Genomic DNA, 16256 nt, shown 5'->3' on the forward strand with positions numbered 1-16256 from the left:
ATTTGATGATATTTTAGATGCAAATGATCATGTTGGGCAATACAGAATCATTAACTGGAAAATGATAGTTTGACTTATTGAATTTTTTTAATAATTAGTAATTTCATATGTATCATGGTCACAACAATTAGTTGCTTTTAGCTTTGGAAACACTTTGGCACAGATTTTGCACTTAATGCATCTCATTAAACCTTGCGGGGGCAAATAACTCTGGGCTTCATACAATAAATTGTAAAATGTTGATGTTTCAACCATAAAAGTTTTACAACTCAAATCATATATCAGATTAAAAAAAAATCTAAAAGTAAAGTTTTCAGTTTCTGACCACAGTCCAATAAAGGGTAAAGGGTTATACGAGCGATACCATCGAAGAAGACAAATTTGTGGTGTCCATAAGGACCCATTTTAAGAGAGTTGTGAGTGTGAGGAGCCTTTTAACAGTTACTGAAGTGGATGCAGGGCTGGGCGATATGGTTAAAATACAATATCACGATATTTAAAGACACAATATTTATCACAACACATGAGAAAATTACACTGATATTCTCTCTTGTACTGAACACAGAGATTTCTACTCAACATCTGCTGCTCTTCATCTAATGAATCCTTCAGTCTAATTACACTGTTAGTAATGAAACCTGCAGCTGATCAGTGTTTATTAGCACTAACAGTCTCCTCCATATGATTAGAGAAGCTTACTGTGTATCACGATAACCAAATTCATCACAATATGATAAAATATTGTCATATTGCCCAGCTCTGAGTGGATGTAAAGGCTCCTCACACTCAAATCTCTTACAAAAAATCTTCCTTATGGAAACATAAACAGTTCTTCTACAGCATCTCTCAAAGATCCCTTCACCCTTCTGATTCAGGAGAGGGTAATTACTCACAATAACACTTCTGGCCTGTTCTCCCAGTGCTCCCACATGTAGTGCTGAAGCTGCAACACTTAACACAGCATTTATCAGCACCTCCCAGGTCTGGGAAGACTTTGGTGGGCCCAAACTGCGACCATTTAGGACTGATGGCGGCCTGTCGAGTACAAACTCCACCTCCACACGGCTCCTTTTTCAAAAGTTACTCTTTAATACTTTGTCTCTGGTTATTACAAAGATGTCAAGCATTGAACACGGACTCCAGAAAACAATCAATACCAACAACAACAAAAAAAACAACAACCCAAAGGTACAGACTCTCTCACAAACAAACAAACAAACATAAACAAATCCTGGTCAACACACTCGCACGACACACTCGCACTCGCACAGAGAAACGCAAACATCAGAGGCCGAACTGAAATCATTAGCCAGCCCCAGCGCTCGGCCTTCGGCTGGATTCAAACAGACTGAACGTGATATTTGCACCTCCCTCATTTCACCTGCACTCGCTTTGCCTTTATACGGCCCGAAACCCAGAAAACCCAAAAACGCCTTCACCGAGGCTGACCTGTGGCGTAAACAGACGTGGTCAGCTGCCTCAGTATTTCAGTCCTTCTTGAACTGGGAGACTGCAGCGCGTGAAACGTCTCCTCACCGACGTAAAAAGTCAGTTTTAGGTCAAATTACGGCCTTTTTTTGTCATTTTTCTGAAAACATATGTACAAAATTTCACAACACCCCTTTTCACTTCTCCTGCAAACGTATAACACACAGACACGTACAAATATATATATATACATCTGTTTGTTGTAGACAGCTATAGTTCATAACTTCATATCAGCACTGAAAGTACCTAAAGTGTACTGAAGTTTAATCTGACAGAAATAAAAGGCCAAAAATGACCAAAAAAGGCTAAAAAAAGGCCAAAAGAGGACATGCTCCTTAAACAAAACCAAACAAAACTGCACAAAACAAACAGTTTCTGTCGTGTTCATCGTTTTTTTTTGACCCTCAACGCATCCAGCTTTGCTAATAACCACTAAAACTTTTAAATCCATATAAAATCCTTTACATTTCGAGTAAATAATCGAGTCCAAAAAAGGCACTGCCATTTGTTATTCTAAATACAACTTCCCAGCCTGACATGCATTTCTAAAATATAAATTACTTTTTTTTTGCTTTTTCTTTTCATCTTTTTTTCATTAAACATAACAATATTCTTTTAAAATATATATATATATATATGTATATAATATATATATATGTATGTAAGCCTGCAGTCAATACAGGACATCGGCTCTTGAGAATAAACCAGGAGAAGAAGCTCTAATTAAGGACACAGTAAAGCGGTATAGGATACAGTATAGATGCAGGAGGTGAAAGGATTATTCTGGGATAGGACAAAAAAGGCCCGACCTCCAAATCACGCTGGAGTACGGATGTAGCGCGTACACGGTAAACCCTGCTCATCTGTCTTTTTGACCTCTTGGCTGCAGCTCCACACGTTGGGATCCGCTCCCCACCCAGAGTCAGAGTCAGTTTGTATCACAGGCCAAAAGTGAACTGCACTTCATGTCCAAAAGTATTCAGACACCTTCTGAAATCGAGGGTATCAGCTGCAGGTACATTCCGTCTTCTACTCCTCTGGAAAAGCCTTAAAGTAGGTGTTATGTAGGAGGGTTTGATTGCATTCAGCACTAATACCGCTCCAACTCATCCCAACGGTACTGGATGGAGCTCCATCACAGCCCAGTGCTGTCCAATCAGGGCTTTAGGCTCAGCTCCAGAGCTTCGCATTCTATTGGTCAATACTTTTTAACATTGCTATGAGAAGGATTGGTAGCACCTAGCCTTACATGATCAAATCTGGATCACTAATGACACAGTGATGGAGCTCCATCACTCTAGAGAACCTCATAGACCTCCAGTGCTCCGCAATGGGGGGCTTTCTAACCCTCTAGACCACATCTGGGATTGGGCCCAGTGACCTTATTAGGCTCAGCTCCAACCCTTCCCATTCTACAGGCCAGTAGTAACAGCCTGCCATCTTCTGGTAAGACCTTTCAAGTAAATGTTAGTACATCACTGTGTAGAGGATTTGATTGCATTCAGACCTATACGATCAGATCTGGTGCAACTAAGGGTACTGGATGGAGCTCCATCACTCTAGAGAACCTTACAGCCCAAAGCTCTCGAATGAGGGGCTTCATGGCCCTCTAGGCCACACTTGGCATTGGGCATAGTGGCCATAGGAACGGCATTGGAAGATCTGCGTCAGCCTGTTCAGATACTTTTGGACATGATGTGTGTGTTTAGTAATAAAGCTCCGCCCAATTACACACACTTCAAAATAAAGGGTAAAGGGTTATACGAGCGATACCATCGAAGAAGACAAATTTGTGGTGTCCAGAAGGATCCATTTTTAAGAGAGTTGTGAGTGTGAGGAGCCTTTTAACAGTTAATGAAGTGGATGCAGGGCTGGGCGATATGGTAAAAATACGATATCACGATATTTAAAGACACGATATTTATCACAACACACAGAAAATTACACTGATATTCTCTCCTGTACTGAACACAGAGATTTCTACTCAACATCTGCTGCTCTTCATCTAATGAACCCTTCAGTCTAATTACACTGTTAGTAATGAAACCTGCAGCTGATCAGTGTTTATTAGCACTAACAGTCTCCTCACTATGCTTAGAGAAGCTTATTGTGTATCACGATAACCAAATTCATCACGATATGATAAAATATCGTCATATTGCCCAGCTCTAAGTGGATGTAAAGGCTCCTCACACTCAAATACTCACAATAATTACACTTATAATTACTCACAATAACACTTCTGGCCTGTTCTCCCAGTGCTCCCACATGTAGTGCTGAAGCTGCGACACTTAATACAGCATTTATCAGCAATAAACACACCCAGTACTCCACCCACCCCATCACCCCCACTCCCAATCTGCAACCAGCAGGTGCAAAACGCTGTCTTTATGAATGTGGCAGCATCCTCTAGCACCACCTGCTGAGGTGATGACGGCCGAGAACTGGACGCGTAAGGCGAAACAACAGGAATAATAACAGCAACGTCAAAAAAAACAAGCCTTTCCATTTACGGAGGGTGTAGCGTGTTCGGCGTGGAGGCACAGAATCCCACCCTGCACTGTACAACATGCTTTCTGGACGTACGAATCCCCAGAACGAGAAAATAACGATGCCTACAAAATAGAGTTTTGAGAAGATACAGAAGAAAAACAACAAAAATAACTTGATATTTGAGATGTACTTATGGTTACCAGCCATAGCGAGTTAATACATATGGTATCTTAAATAATACACCTAATGAATACAATAACCTCTGTGACAATAATAGAAAACAAAGAAAAAACAAAACAAAACAAACAAACAATACGAATAAATAATCATTTGAATCTGCTAATAGTTTTCATTCAAATGGCAGTGTTGAGTGGCTCTACTTTACACTGTATGTATACGGATCCACCCCACCAGAGCGTCCGCTCACCCGCTCCCCACGTCCCGTTAAAGGCTAATCATACGTAGGAACGCAGTAGACTGGATCAAATCTACCTCCACTGTTACAAAGATGGCTTAAAAGGAAACTCCACCCACTTTTTTTTAGAATTTCAGCTGTTAAAAATCACTGTAAATCAGTAATTCTGCCTGTTTGATTGTAAAATACGCTACTCTACATATACTACACTGCAACAGGAGGCCTGTCAAAGCCTTGGAGCTCGCCCAAGCTCACAAAGTCCATCACATGAACTTGATATTTCTGACCTGTAGTTTCAGTGAAACGGGTGGAGGCAGTGTGTGGAAAGTGACAATGCTGAAATTTGAGGGCAATAGTGGAGATATCAGATATCGGTTTATTCAGAATGTGATTTACCTTCTACCTCATCGGCAGGGTGCAAGGCCTCCAGCCTCCAAGGCCTCCAGCCATGCATCCATGGCCATTCTGAGTCTGGTCCTTTCTTTGGAAGGGCTTTTAGAGGCTTTAACCCCTAGAATTTAAGCTATTGGATGAACAGCTATGAATAAATAAATATCTAATTAGATAATCAGCTGCATACAAGAGCACTGGAGTAGAGTAGACTTCTACAGCGGTTGGTAGATCTCCAGGACCAGGCTGGAGCAGCCCTGATCTATCTAATTGAGCTCTACACCAATCGCTGTAGAAGTCTACTCTACTCCAGTGTATGCAGTTGTATGCAGTTGAATATCTAATTAGGTATTTATTTATTCATAAGCGTTATGAAGGAATAGTAGCCAAACAGCTACAATAGCTCAAATTCTAGGCCAAAAAAAAGCCCTTCCAAAGAAGGGACCAGACTCAGAACGACCATGGAGGCACGGCTGGAGACCTTGGAGACTGGAGGCCTTGCACCCTGCCCTAATTCGGGTCCCCTGAGCGACCCAACGCCATTTGTAGACATTTTTAGGCCGTTGTTAGTCATCAAGTCCAGTCTCCACACTTCACCCTCTGCCCTGAACAACGCTCCACAATAACGGGACGCCCAACCGACGCCTCCAACCTCGGATGTAAACAAACATGGCGGATGACAGGGTCCACACAGGGTCCTCCCGTTCTCGGGAGTCAGTACTACCAAGTACTTGGTGGGGCAGTGGAGGCTCAGCGGTTAGAGGTCCGGGCTATGATTGATGATTGATGGTTGTGGGTTCGATACTCGGGCTCAAGCAAGCTGCCGCTGTTCGGGCCTTTGAGCAAGACCTGGGCGCTGGAGTTGGCTGCCCACCGCTCTGGGTGTGTGTTTCCACTCTGAGTTCGGGCGAGTTCCGCTCAGCTCCGCTCTCATTGGTTGGCAGTCTTTCGGGGGCAGTCTTGCAGGGATGCTACAGGATGCTTATGATTCACGATCGGGGCGTCTCGGCTGCTCTGGGAGAAGATCAGAGGACACTCTCATCATCATTGCGGCTGTCGGGAGGAGCTAATCGGCCTGATTGCGGTGCAGCGTGAGCCAGGCGTTACAGGCAAAGTGTAAGGCACTGTGATTTACCTTGATTTTAGTGTCTCAGCATTGTACATACCCCAGCTGAAGATGTGCTTACTTCAAAAATCGCTAATATAGATAATAAACAAACCTGTTCTATATGTTTTATATGCAATTCTGAAAAACTGGTGGAGTTTCCCTTCAAGTCAGACTGCATATAACCTGCACAGCAATGCATCTCACGTTAAAACAGCCGTCACATGGCGTGCATGAGACAGAGGCATTTTTCATTTCATCTTAGGCAGCTTTTTATGTGTGTGTGTGTGTGTATACATGTGTGTGTATGTGTGTGTGTGTGTGTGTGTAAGGCAGACATAGTCCATGCTTCCCTGTCTCTGTCCCATCTTTTGAAAAAACTCATGTTAACTCAGTATCACTGGGGTCAGGAAACGAGCCCGGTGCCTCTCTGACCCGTCCTTTGGACTACATCGATTCTTCCCCCCCCCGTCCATCTGTCTGTCTGTCTGTCTGTATCTTTGGACGATTTACAGCTTGAGGTGTGGCCGTGCTCGAAGTCCACAGCCCGCGTGTGATTACGTAGTGGGGACGCCCGTGCGGACAGGCGTGGGGTGTTTCCTCGCTCCAGCTGCACGTTACCACCCCGTCACGCCGCTAGCGAGAGGCTATTGCACATATTAGTGTTCACTTTTGATGTTTCAGCAAAGTTCTCACAGCACCAGGTGCAGAACAAACAAGGAGCATATAAAAAAGAATACAAAATTACTCAGAAATAAAACACTATACTGTAAAAACTAAGATTTGTGAAGATTTCGAAGCCCCTTTCCATGCAGAACACAACACAGCCCATGTGATCAAAGCTCACAGAGTGGCAGAGAATACTAACATCAGTCTAACAAGCTTATTTCATCGGAAACCTACAACTTAATGTTAAGACAAAATTTTTAAAAAATTAACGAGCCTCATTTGACTCTTTTTTCACAATCCCAAATGAATCTTGATCTCAGTTCTGAACTAAATGACTCTGTATTCAGGTATTCTCCACTGTTACACGCCTTGTAGCCAGGAGTTTAGCTGCATTTTACAGCATTTGGCCACCAGGTGGAGCTAAACACACAAAAAAAATACAGTTTAAAGGGATGGTTCACTTACAAATTCAATTGGGACACTTGTCTCCCTTACCCAGGCCGAGCTGATCAGTACAGACAGGTTTGAAGTCGGCTTATTCAGTTCTGAGGCTAATTCGCAAGTTATGGAGGTCTACGCCACCCAAAACCGTAGTATATCAGTCTGACACTGTATAGAGACAAACTTCCCTAAACGTCTTGGCTGTCTGACCGCATTTAGGGTAAAGGGGATCAGCAAATAGCCCTAATAGCCGCCTCCTTTAGCCGCCTCCCACTCCAGCATTAAACAGCCTGCTAAACCCCAGCAAAGCCCTCACACAGCATTCACCCTACGGAAGGCCTTCCCTAGCACGGTCCCTTTGATACTACGGGTGTAATATTTTGAGTATGCAAATATAATAATAAGGAAACCACATGACACGAATAATTTAAACAGTGACTTAATTATGGTGAAGACTTACACTGTAAACACTGAGCCTGGGTAGGAGCTGGTTTACTGTGTTAGGGCCCTATTTTAGCAGCTGTGCAGCTTGATTTAGGGGGTGTGTCGGTGTGTCTTTGCTATGGCAACGACGAGAAAAGTTTTGCTCGGCTCAAAACTTTCAAAAGTCATGTACTGAGTCTCTTAATGAATCATGGGTGAGTTTGTTTTGGGCGTAACATGCAGTAATAAACCAATCAGCGTGTCTCTCGCTGTACCCTTTAAGAGCCAGGTGCAGTCAGACTGACCTAGTCAGTAGAGCTCCTGCTGTGTTTTCCGTTGCCGAGATACACAGCAATACTCCAGAAATTGACCTGAACACCCCTCATTTCGAGACCACCGCACCCATCAGCGTAGATATATTCACAAGCAGCGTTGCTGTTTAAGCGACGTAGGCAGGAGGCGTGAAATTGGACTGTTGGCGGGGTGTAAGATAGCAACGAGCATCATGACGATCCTTGTGCAGGGGGTAAGATGGGACCCTTCGGTGATCTATAGTCATATTCATTATTATTTTATTATTTTAAACCTGCTTGTGACCACATTTTACTATTTCTAAGCGTTTTACCCAGTTTGTTAACTGTGCTTTTATGGCATGTTGATGTTTAAAGGGCCCAAGTCCCACAATGTTTACGTCAGCTGAGGTTGTCAACACTTTCCCTGAGGTCATTTATTATGTTAAGCTGAGGCTGCAGGCTGCTATATGTAAATGAGCTCTGATTTGACTGGCTGCCTTGCACCGTGCCTTATTTTAAACGCAGCGCCAGCTGAAACACTCCTTATAACTTCAGTGTGAGTGGGTGGGGCTAAACTGCTGTAGCCTGAATAGGCCTGCAGCAGATATATGTAAGTGCACTGCTTTTTGTGACATCAAAGAAGCAGGTAATTGCAAATGGAGTTAGATAGAACATCAACACACAGTGTTTATACTCTATATTACACAGTTTTAGGAAGAAAATCTTTCAGTTTTCTGTGATATTTGAACATTTTTTGCAGTGCTGTAAATGAAGGTGCTGTTAAGGGCTAAAGCGAGGCGGTTCAGGTTCATTTATAGCTCAGCATGAGGTCCCTATTTTGCACAAGGACATGATTTCTAATGGCAAACAGCCATTAAACAAATGCATCAGTCGAATATTAAAAACTGACTGATATCTGAAGCTGATTTAACACTGATGCCCATGTGGGGCCTCTATGGTTAGCCTAACTGGGAACCGTGAAGCTGTATCCCACAGTCCACAGATTCCACGTTTTGCACATATGAACGCTCACCAGGGTCAGTGATGGGATAACCAGGACGGGTTAAACATGGGGCCCTGTCTGGGTTGTACACTGCACACAGGGTCCACAGGATGGGACCCATGTGAGATTAGCGTGGGTTGTAACAACAGGGCCCAACTGGTTCCCAGTAACAACACATGTACAAACCCACTCAAGGCCCATGCCACCTTGGACCTCACCCACCCATATGAGCCCTGGGCTAATATGACTTAGCACATCAATTGAAAACTGGATTAATTCTGGACCTCAAAGTAGCGAATCTGAAAATGTGCGCCCTTACACTCCAATCAGATCAGAGCATCTCTAAGCATCCCTCGACCTCCTCATTATCTCTACATGTTCTACGTCTAGCCTCTCTATTCACTTGCCTTTGCTGGCGATTCTCCCATAAACACACACACACACACACACATACATACACACATCTGCTGACGCTACACCGCCTCTTACGTCAGCGTCCAATTGCGACATTCCTTTCCCTTCTCTCTCTCCTACACTCCCTCTACCTCTCTCTACCTCACATCCCACGGACCCTCCACTTTTACATCACTTTCCTTTGCCCCTCCCTGCTCCATTTCTTCCCCCCTCTCTCTCTCATTTTCTCATTTTACCCCCTACCTCTCTCCCTCTCTCCCCTGACCTCCGCCTGCCACTTTCATCTCCTCAAGTCTCCTCAGATCGTCAAACAGCTTCCACAGCTGGTCGGAAAAAACAAGCAGAAAAGGATAAAACAAGCATGCTGGCATGTAAACTGTGCTGGTAGCTGCTGCTGCTGCTGCTGCTGCGGAGTTAGTGTTCTGCTGCACACCTGAAACGTCCCGGTACCCTCCAGAGTAGCACTTCTATGTAAACAAGGGTGTTTAGCGACTCTACAGAAGCTCCTTTAGAGTCCAAAGCTCCGGCCGGACCGCTCCAGTCCCGGCATCCGTCCTGCTTATTTAATTCTTTTTGTTTTTTTTTGGTGTAAAGAGCCCCCAAAAGACCCCCACAGGAGCTCTGCTGCAGGTTCTCCCAATGTTCTCTCCCACTTGCAGATGATTGGAGGGTTCTCTGAACTTTAAAGCCTTCCACAGTGTCTCTGCTGAGGAAGCGCAGCTTCGGGATAGTCCTCAAGTCCCCCTCTCGCCGATCTGCACTCATTTCCCTGTTTTTTCTTTTTTTTCTTTATATAAAAAAGGTGATTATCTCCCAAAAAATACAATAGCCCACGCCCACATGCCTAATGTAAAAAAGCTGAAGTCGTCATGGTAGCTGACGGTAGCTGACGGTAGCTGACGGTAGCTGACGGAGGCTGCTTGGGTGCACAGCCTTTCTCAATATGGTGAATGGGCGCTGTGTGGATCGTCACACGCATACACATACACACAAACACACACACACACACCAGCCGCTCACATCGCTCCCACTGGCTGTGTGTAGGTAGCTGGGCAGGTGGGGGGTGGTTTAAGGACAGAAGAGGGGGTTCCTGACCTCAAGATGACCACCCCAACCCCCCCACACCACCCCATCCCACGCTGCATGGCTAACTTTGCCTTCTCCTCCTCGCGCTCAGATAGTGGATGTCCGATCAACACCATCTACAAACACACACAATAACGGGCAGTGGTCAGTTTATGGGCTTTCAATGGAAGTCAATGTACAAATATTACATTCCAGGTCATTTTGGAGCATTTCTATTGGTCAGGTCATCAACTAGTATATATATCAATGACCTGATCAATAAAAAAATTTATTTTGAATATACAGCTCTTGTAGGTGAACCTATTAGGCCCCCGATTGGTCAATCGTACATGCAGATAAGGGTAATTCAGAAATTTCAATCAGGGACTTTTATTTTGACATGCTTTCAAGAAAGAGTGGGCAGGGAAAACCCCAAGTGACCTTCATGTTGCAATGCGTTGTAGGCCCCGTCCCATTACTCACACTTGCACCCTTGCAGGCTTGGTTTGGCTCTGGGGTGCCCCATTTCTTTACATTTCCCCAGTAAGGGTGCTTATCAGCGCCCCCTATGAGCCTATGGGAGCATTAGTCTCACGTCAGAATCAGATCACGCTATAGTGAAGGCCAGGGTAGTATAGACTGAATCGGTGGAGGGTGAATGGGAGGAGCTGTGGGCTGAATGGGAGGAGCTATGCTACTGTAGACTAAATAGGAGGAGCTACGGTAGTATAGACTGAATCAGTAGAGTTAAATAGCTGTGGGCTGAATGGGAGGAGCTAAACTGGTATCGTTAGAATTGGTTAAATTAAAGTGCTGCAGGCTGAATGGGCGGAGCTAAACTGGTATAGTTAGGATGGATGGAGATAAACTGCTGTAGGCTTAATGGGCGGAGCTAAGATGATGTAGTCAGAATTGGATACATTACAGTGCTGTAGGCTGAATGGGCGGAGCTAAGATGATGTAGTCAGAATTGGATACATTACAGTGCTGTAGGCTGAATGGGCGGAGCTAAGATGATGAAGTCAGAATCTGTGACATTACAGTGCTGTATGCTGAATGGGCGGAGCTAAGCTGGTATAGGCTGAATGGGCAGTCACATGGAAATGATGTCACAACCATGAATCCAAATGCGCAATGCTATAACGTGTGTTCTGTGGGCCGTCACTGGTGCTGTAAACCAGCCAATCAGAGCCCAAGCCCTTCACAGGCGGCACATTAGACTAACAGTCAGCAGCCAGACGGGCAGGCAGGTCCACTGCTGACCCCCAGAGGCCCAGCTGGATTGTGGAGGAGGGGGCAGCATGGGGTTAGACGCAGGGTTGGTGGAGTATGGGGGTAGGTTCTGGGCCGAGTGTGTTACAGGAACACTGCCGCCTCTGTGGGCAGGAGCGGCCCGGGCGTTCCTCAGCTCACCGCGGAAAAGGAGCTGACCACTGCTCCTGGCTCCGTCTCCGCGCTCAGCTCACACAAAGCTGAGCTTGTCCGGCCCACTGAGGCCCTCTGTCTGAGCTCTGCGCTGACGGGGAACACACACACACACCCTCTTTATGCAAAGAAAAACTCCACTCCACATGGGAACCGTTACTGTGTGGAGATCCTTCGGCTTTTTCTCCAGCCTGAAGTCACACTCGGGCCAGGAGTGACGCTCAGAGCCCTAATTTGGAGTGGGGTGGACGCGTCCTGTACGTTTGGTCGTGGCTGCCGGTGTTGCTCAGGCTTTACATCAACATCAGCAAGAAGCAACCGAGAGCAGAGATGGAAAAGTACAGTTTTGCTCTTTCCAAAGAGTCCTGCTGTCCTGCTGTCCTGCTGGCGGCTGGAGAGTTTGACCCGATTAGGGAACGGTTACGGAGACGTTTCTCCAGTACAGAAAGCTTTCCTCAGTATAATGACCCATATTCAGTCCTACCTCTAACTGTGTGTTTGTTCACATTCCAGACTCTTTTTAGAGTCGAGGCCAGAGCTGAAGAAGTGCCCATTCCAGTGTTTCCACTGCCGTACAGCAGCATGAGCTTAAAGGCACAGAGACTGGAAATAAACTCCCAGTAAAAGACCAGTGTGCTCGGTGTGGAGCAAGTTAAGGAACAAAGGGGGTTCCTCACCTCAAGGTGACCCCAAGGCCTCAGACTGGTCCTGCTATTTAGTTAGGTTTTAAAAAAAAGATTCAGTCTTTTTAGGAGATTTTAAGAGAGATACACTACATGGACAAAAGTATTGGGACACCTGCACGTTCCACCTACAGGAGCTTTTATGACTACATCCCATTCTAAACCCATAGGCATTATTAATATGGAGCCGGTCCTCCTTTGCTCTAAGCTCTAACAGCAGCAGCAGCAGGTCTGGAGCTCTGCAGTTATTGAGGCAGCAGAGCATTGGAGGCCCTATGAGCTCAGCACTCGGCCCTGACCCCGCTCTGTAACTTGGTGGAACGTGGTGGACACTGAGCTGCTCTCTGTGAGCTGTTCCTCCTAAACTCTTCCACTGTTCAATAATAACACCCCTCACAGCTGATGGAGGAAGATCTAGGAGGGAAGGTCTAAATTTCACCAGCTGACTTGTAGTTGTTGGTGCAGCGGTGTCTCCTATTACATACAGAACCACGCTGGAGTTCAGTGAGCTCTTCAGAACCTCCCGTTCTTTCACTGATGTGTGTGAGAAAGGCCGACTGCAGGGCTAGAGGCTGGAGTTTATACAGCTGTGGTGCAACGGGACTGAAGCAGACACCTGGATTCAACAATTAAGAGGTGTGTCCCAATACTTTTGTCCATGCTGTGGGCCGGAACGTCGCTACTGCAGTATGGAGCTTTGGAATTGAAGCTATTTATGATTAGTGTGAAGAGAAAAGGCAGTTTACCTCCCAGAGCGTGTTCAGTCATACTGAGACAGAGAGACTCCAAGCGGTTATTGATGTCCGGCTCGGTCACTGGCACCTGCAGATCTGCACATCAACACACACACACACACACACACACACACACACACAGATACATCAGAGGAACAAACGTTGACGTCTGAGATGAAAAAAACCCAGACAATACTAAACAGATGGTACATCAGCAACATCTGGGCAGAGTTTCAGCACTGTGGGACTCCCAGAGTGGATTCCACATCCTGGCAGGACAAAAGTTTTGAGACACTTGCTCAAAAAAAGTGCTGCTTCTGTCTCTACTGTTCTACTGTCCAGGGAATGTTTTCTACCTGTTGGGCTGCCTTCAGAATAGAGTCCTAGATAAGGGCTAGACAACCTAGTGTGTGTGCATTTGCACATCTGTGTCAGCAATGGGTGCAACTTAGAGTAGTTGAATGCATTCATTAGAAGAGGTGTCCACAAACATGTGACAGATTAGGCTTCTCTGACTGCCCTGCTTTCGAGAGCGTCCCCTGTGGGTTTAAAAGGCGTAGGCGTCTGTGGGACGAGCTGCGTTAAGACAGTTGACTCTCTCTCTTTCGAAAGGGACGAGTGCGGGCTGGACGAGCCTCAAGTTCTCTGGCCTTTCGCTGAGTCAACAGCACAGGGCCTTCAGAAATCCCTGACTGGGCCCAAGAGCTGAGTTAGCCACTTGCTGGATGGACTGCACGCTCCAGGGGCTATTTTTGGGTAGCAAATCCTCTCAGGCCCCACCAAACACCCCGCCCTCTTGGCTTCCCCCTGCGTTTGTCCACATGCAGGCCTCACTTTAATCAATCTGTTAATCTGACTAGGCTTAAAAAGGGAACGTGGGGAAGGCAGGCCAGTCTGAGGCTTCGGCTTTTAGCTCTTAAGGCTGAACCCAGACACATACAGTTCGCAGACATCCGACCTGACCTCCTGTAACCGATTACAAATCTGACCCCAGACCTGCATGTCCACCCTGGTCACAGTAAAATGGATCAGTGTGTGGAATCTGAGCTTTCTGAGAGCTTCCGGGTTTCTGTCACTGTATAAAATGGGCAGCTCTGTGCCGTCCTTATTGTTAGAAATTGACATACACGGTCACATCAGAACATTAAGACCACCTACCTAACAGTGTGAACCCTATCACGTGGCATCTGTGACGTCCCAGGCCGAGTTCATTCCAAATCAGGGGCGTGGTACTGAGAGGTACTGCCAATAGAATAGGACTCTCTGGAGCAGATCAACATCATGAATCTATCGGGTCCATGCTGCCTAATAATGCCAGGCGTGGGCTAGAGGGGTATAATAAAGCCCCCCAGCATTGAGCTGTGGAGCAGTGGAAGAACTGTGTTCTCTGGAATGATGGTGGAGGAGCTCCATCCAGTACTTTTTTTTGAGATGAGTTGGGGAGTTGGAGATGATGAGCTGGGGTGGGGTGGTGATCATCCAACATCCTGACCTCACTAACGCTCTTGTCGCTGAATACAATCAAATCCTCACAGCCATGCTCCTCCAGAATCTAGTACAATCTAGTAGGCTTCTTCCCTGGACAGTAGAGACAGTTACTCTTACAGCTCTTTTTAATACCCTTGATTTCAGAAGAAACGATGAATGAGCAGGTGTCCCATTACTTTTGTCCGCGTGTCTAAAGTCTAAAGTCACCATGCCTAACACCATCCGGAGGATAGAGGCCTACAACGCCCTGCGGCGCTGGGTCTCACTAATGCTCTCATGGCCAAATGCCATCACATCCTCACAGCAATGATGTTCTAAAATCTAGTGTAAGGCTTTTGGAGAAGAGTAGAGGCTGTTGCTGCAGCAGAGGGAAAACACACTCCTTATTATGACTTTTAAATGCAAAAGCTGCTCTGGAAGAGGCGTCCACAAACTTTTGGACATGTAGTATCATTTAATATCGCCATACTGTCGTATATATATTTGAAAAATGTCATCATCACATCAAAGCATTTAGATAGGAGATAGAGAGAAGGAGAAAAGAGAGGGAAAGCGAGAGAGAGAGAGAGAAAGAGAGAGAGAATAAGAGAGGAGAGAGAATAAGAGAGAGAGAGGGAGAGAGAAAGAGTGCGAGAAAGAGCGAGAGAGAGAGAGGGAGAGAGAGAAAGTGCGAGAAAGAGAGAGAGAGGGAGAGAGAGAAAGTGCGAGAAAGAGAGAGAGAGGGAGAGAGAGAAAGAGAAAGAGTGCGAGAAAGAGAGAGAGAGGGAGAGGGAGAGAGAGGGAGAGAGAGAAAGTGCGAGAAAGAGAGAGAGAGGGAGAGAGAGAAAGAGAAAGAGAGAGAGAGAGAGAGGGAGAAGAGAAAGAGAAAGAGAGAGAGAGAGAGAGAGGGAGAGAGAGAAAGTGCGAGAAAGAGAGAGAGAGGGAGAGAGAGAAAGAGAAAGAGAGAGAGAGAGAGAGGGAGAAGAGAAAGAGAAAGAGAGAGAGAGAGAGAGAGGGAGAGAGAGAAAGTGCGAGAAAGAGAGAGAGAGGGAGAGAGAGAAAGAGAAAGAGTGCGAGAAAGAGAGAGAGAGGGAGAGGGAGAGAGAGGGAGAGAGAGAAAGTGCGAGAAAGAGAGAGAGAGGGAGAGAGAGAAAGAGAAAGAGTGCGAGAAAGAGAGAGAGAGGGAGAGGGAGAGAGAGGGAGAGAGAGAAAGAGAGAGAGGGAGAGAGAGAAAGAGAGAGAGGGAGAGAGAGAAAGAGAGAGAGAGAGAGAGAGAGAGAAAGGGGAAATCAAAAACAGCAAGAGAAAGAAAGAGCCAAGAAGACAATGAGAGAGAGAAACGAGAAAGTGAGAGCGAGAGTGTGAGAGTGCAACAGAGAGAGAGAGAGAGAGAGAATAAGAGAGAGAGAGAGAGAGAGAGAGAGGGTATGGAAATTGTGCCAGGGCTCCAAAGCTGTGCTATACAAAGACACTCATTGTAACAGCTGCCCTTTTCCTTCTCACACTGCCTCTACTGTGCACACACACACACTTATACACACACACACTTACAAACACACACACACTTACAAACACACACACACACACAGTCCGTCTCCCCCTCGCTCCACTCTGCAGAGGTGCTAGATCCCTCCACCTCTCTGAGAGATGGAGGCTAAAGCGAGTCGGTGTTGACACACTGATGTCAATTTCTGCTCTGGCAGCTGCCGAGCCGAGCGACAGCGAGCAGAGAGAGCGTCTCTGTGGAA

At 46.0% G+C, this 16256-nt stretch overlaps 1 protein-coding gene across 3 annotated transcripts in view; it reads right to left on the minus strand.

The window, feature by feature from the left end:
• Positions 1 to 9411: 9411 nt before the first annotated feature.
• The window catches only part of samd4a (sterile alpha motif domain containing 4A), a 67730-nt gene continuing 60885 nt past the window's right edge, over positions 9412 to 16256 (minus strand). For all 3 annotated transcript variants that reach the window (XM_072688998.1, XM_072688997.1, XM_072688996.1), the window contains 2 exons: positions 13054 to 13137; positions 9412 to 10336 (listed from right to left, as the gene is read on the minus strand). In XM_072688998.1, coding sequence (XP_072545099.1) covers positions 10308 to 10336; positions 13054 to 13137 — 113 coding nt within the window. In that variant the 3' untranslated portion in view covers positions 9412 to 10307. The remainder of the gene's footprint in view (positions 10337 to 13053; positions 13138 to 16256) is intronic.

Source organism: Salminus brasiliensis, chromosome 10, assembly GCF_030463535.1.
Source record: "Salminus brasiliensis chromosome 10, fSalBra1.hap2, whole genome shotgun sequence".
In the NCBI taxonomy this organism is placed as follows: Eukaryota; Metazoa; Chordata; class Actinopteri; order Characiformes; family Bryconidae; genus Salminus; species Salminus brasiliensis.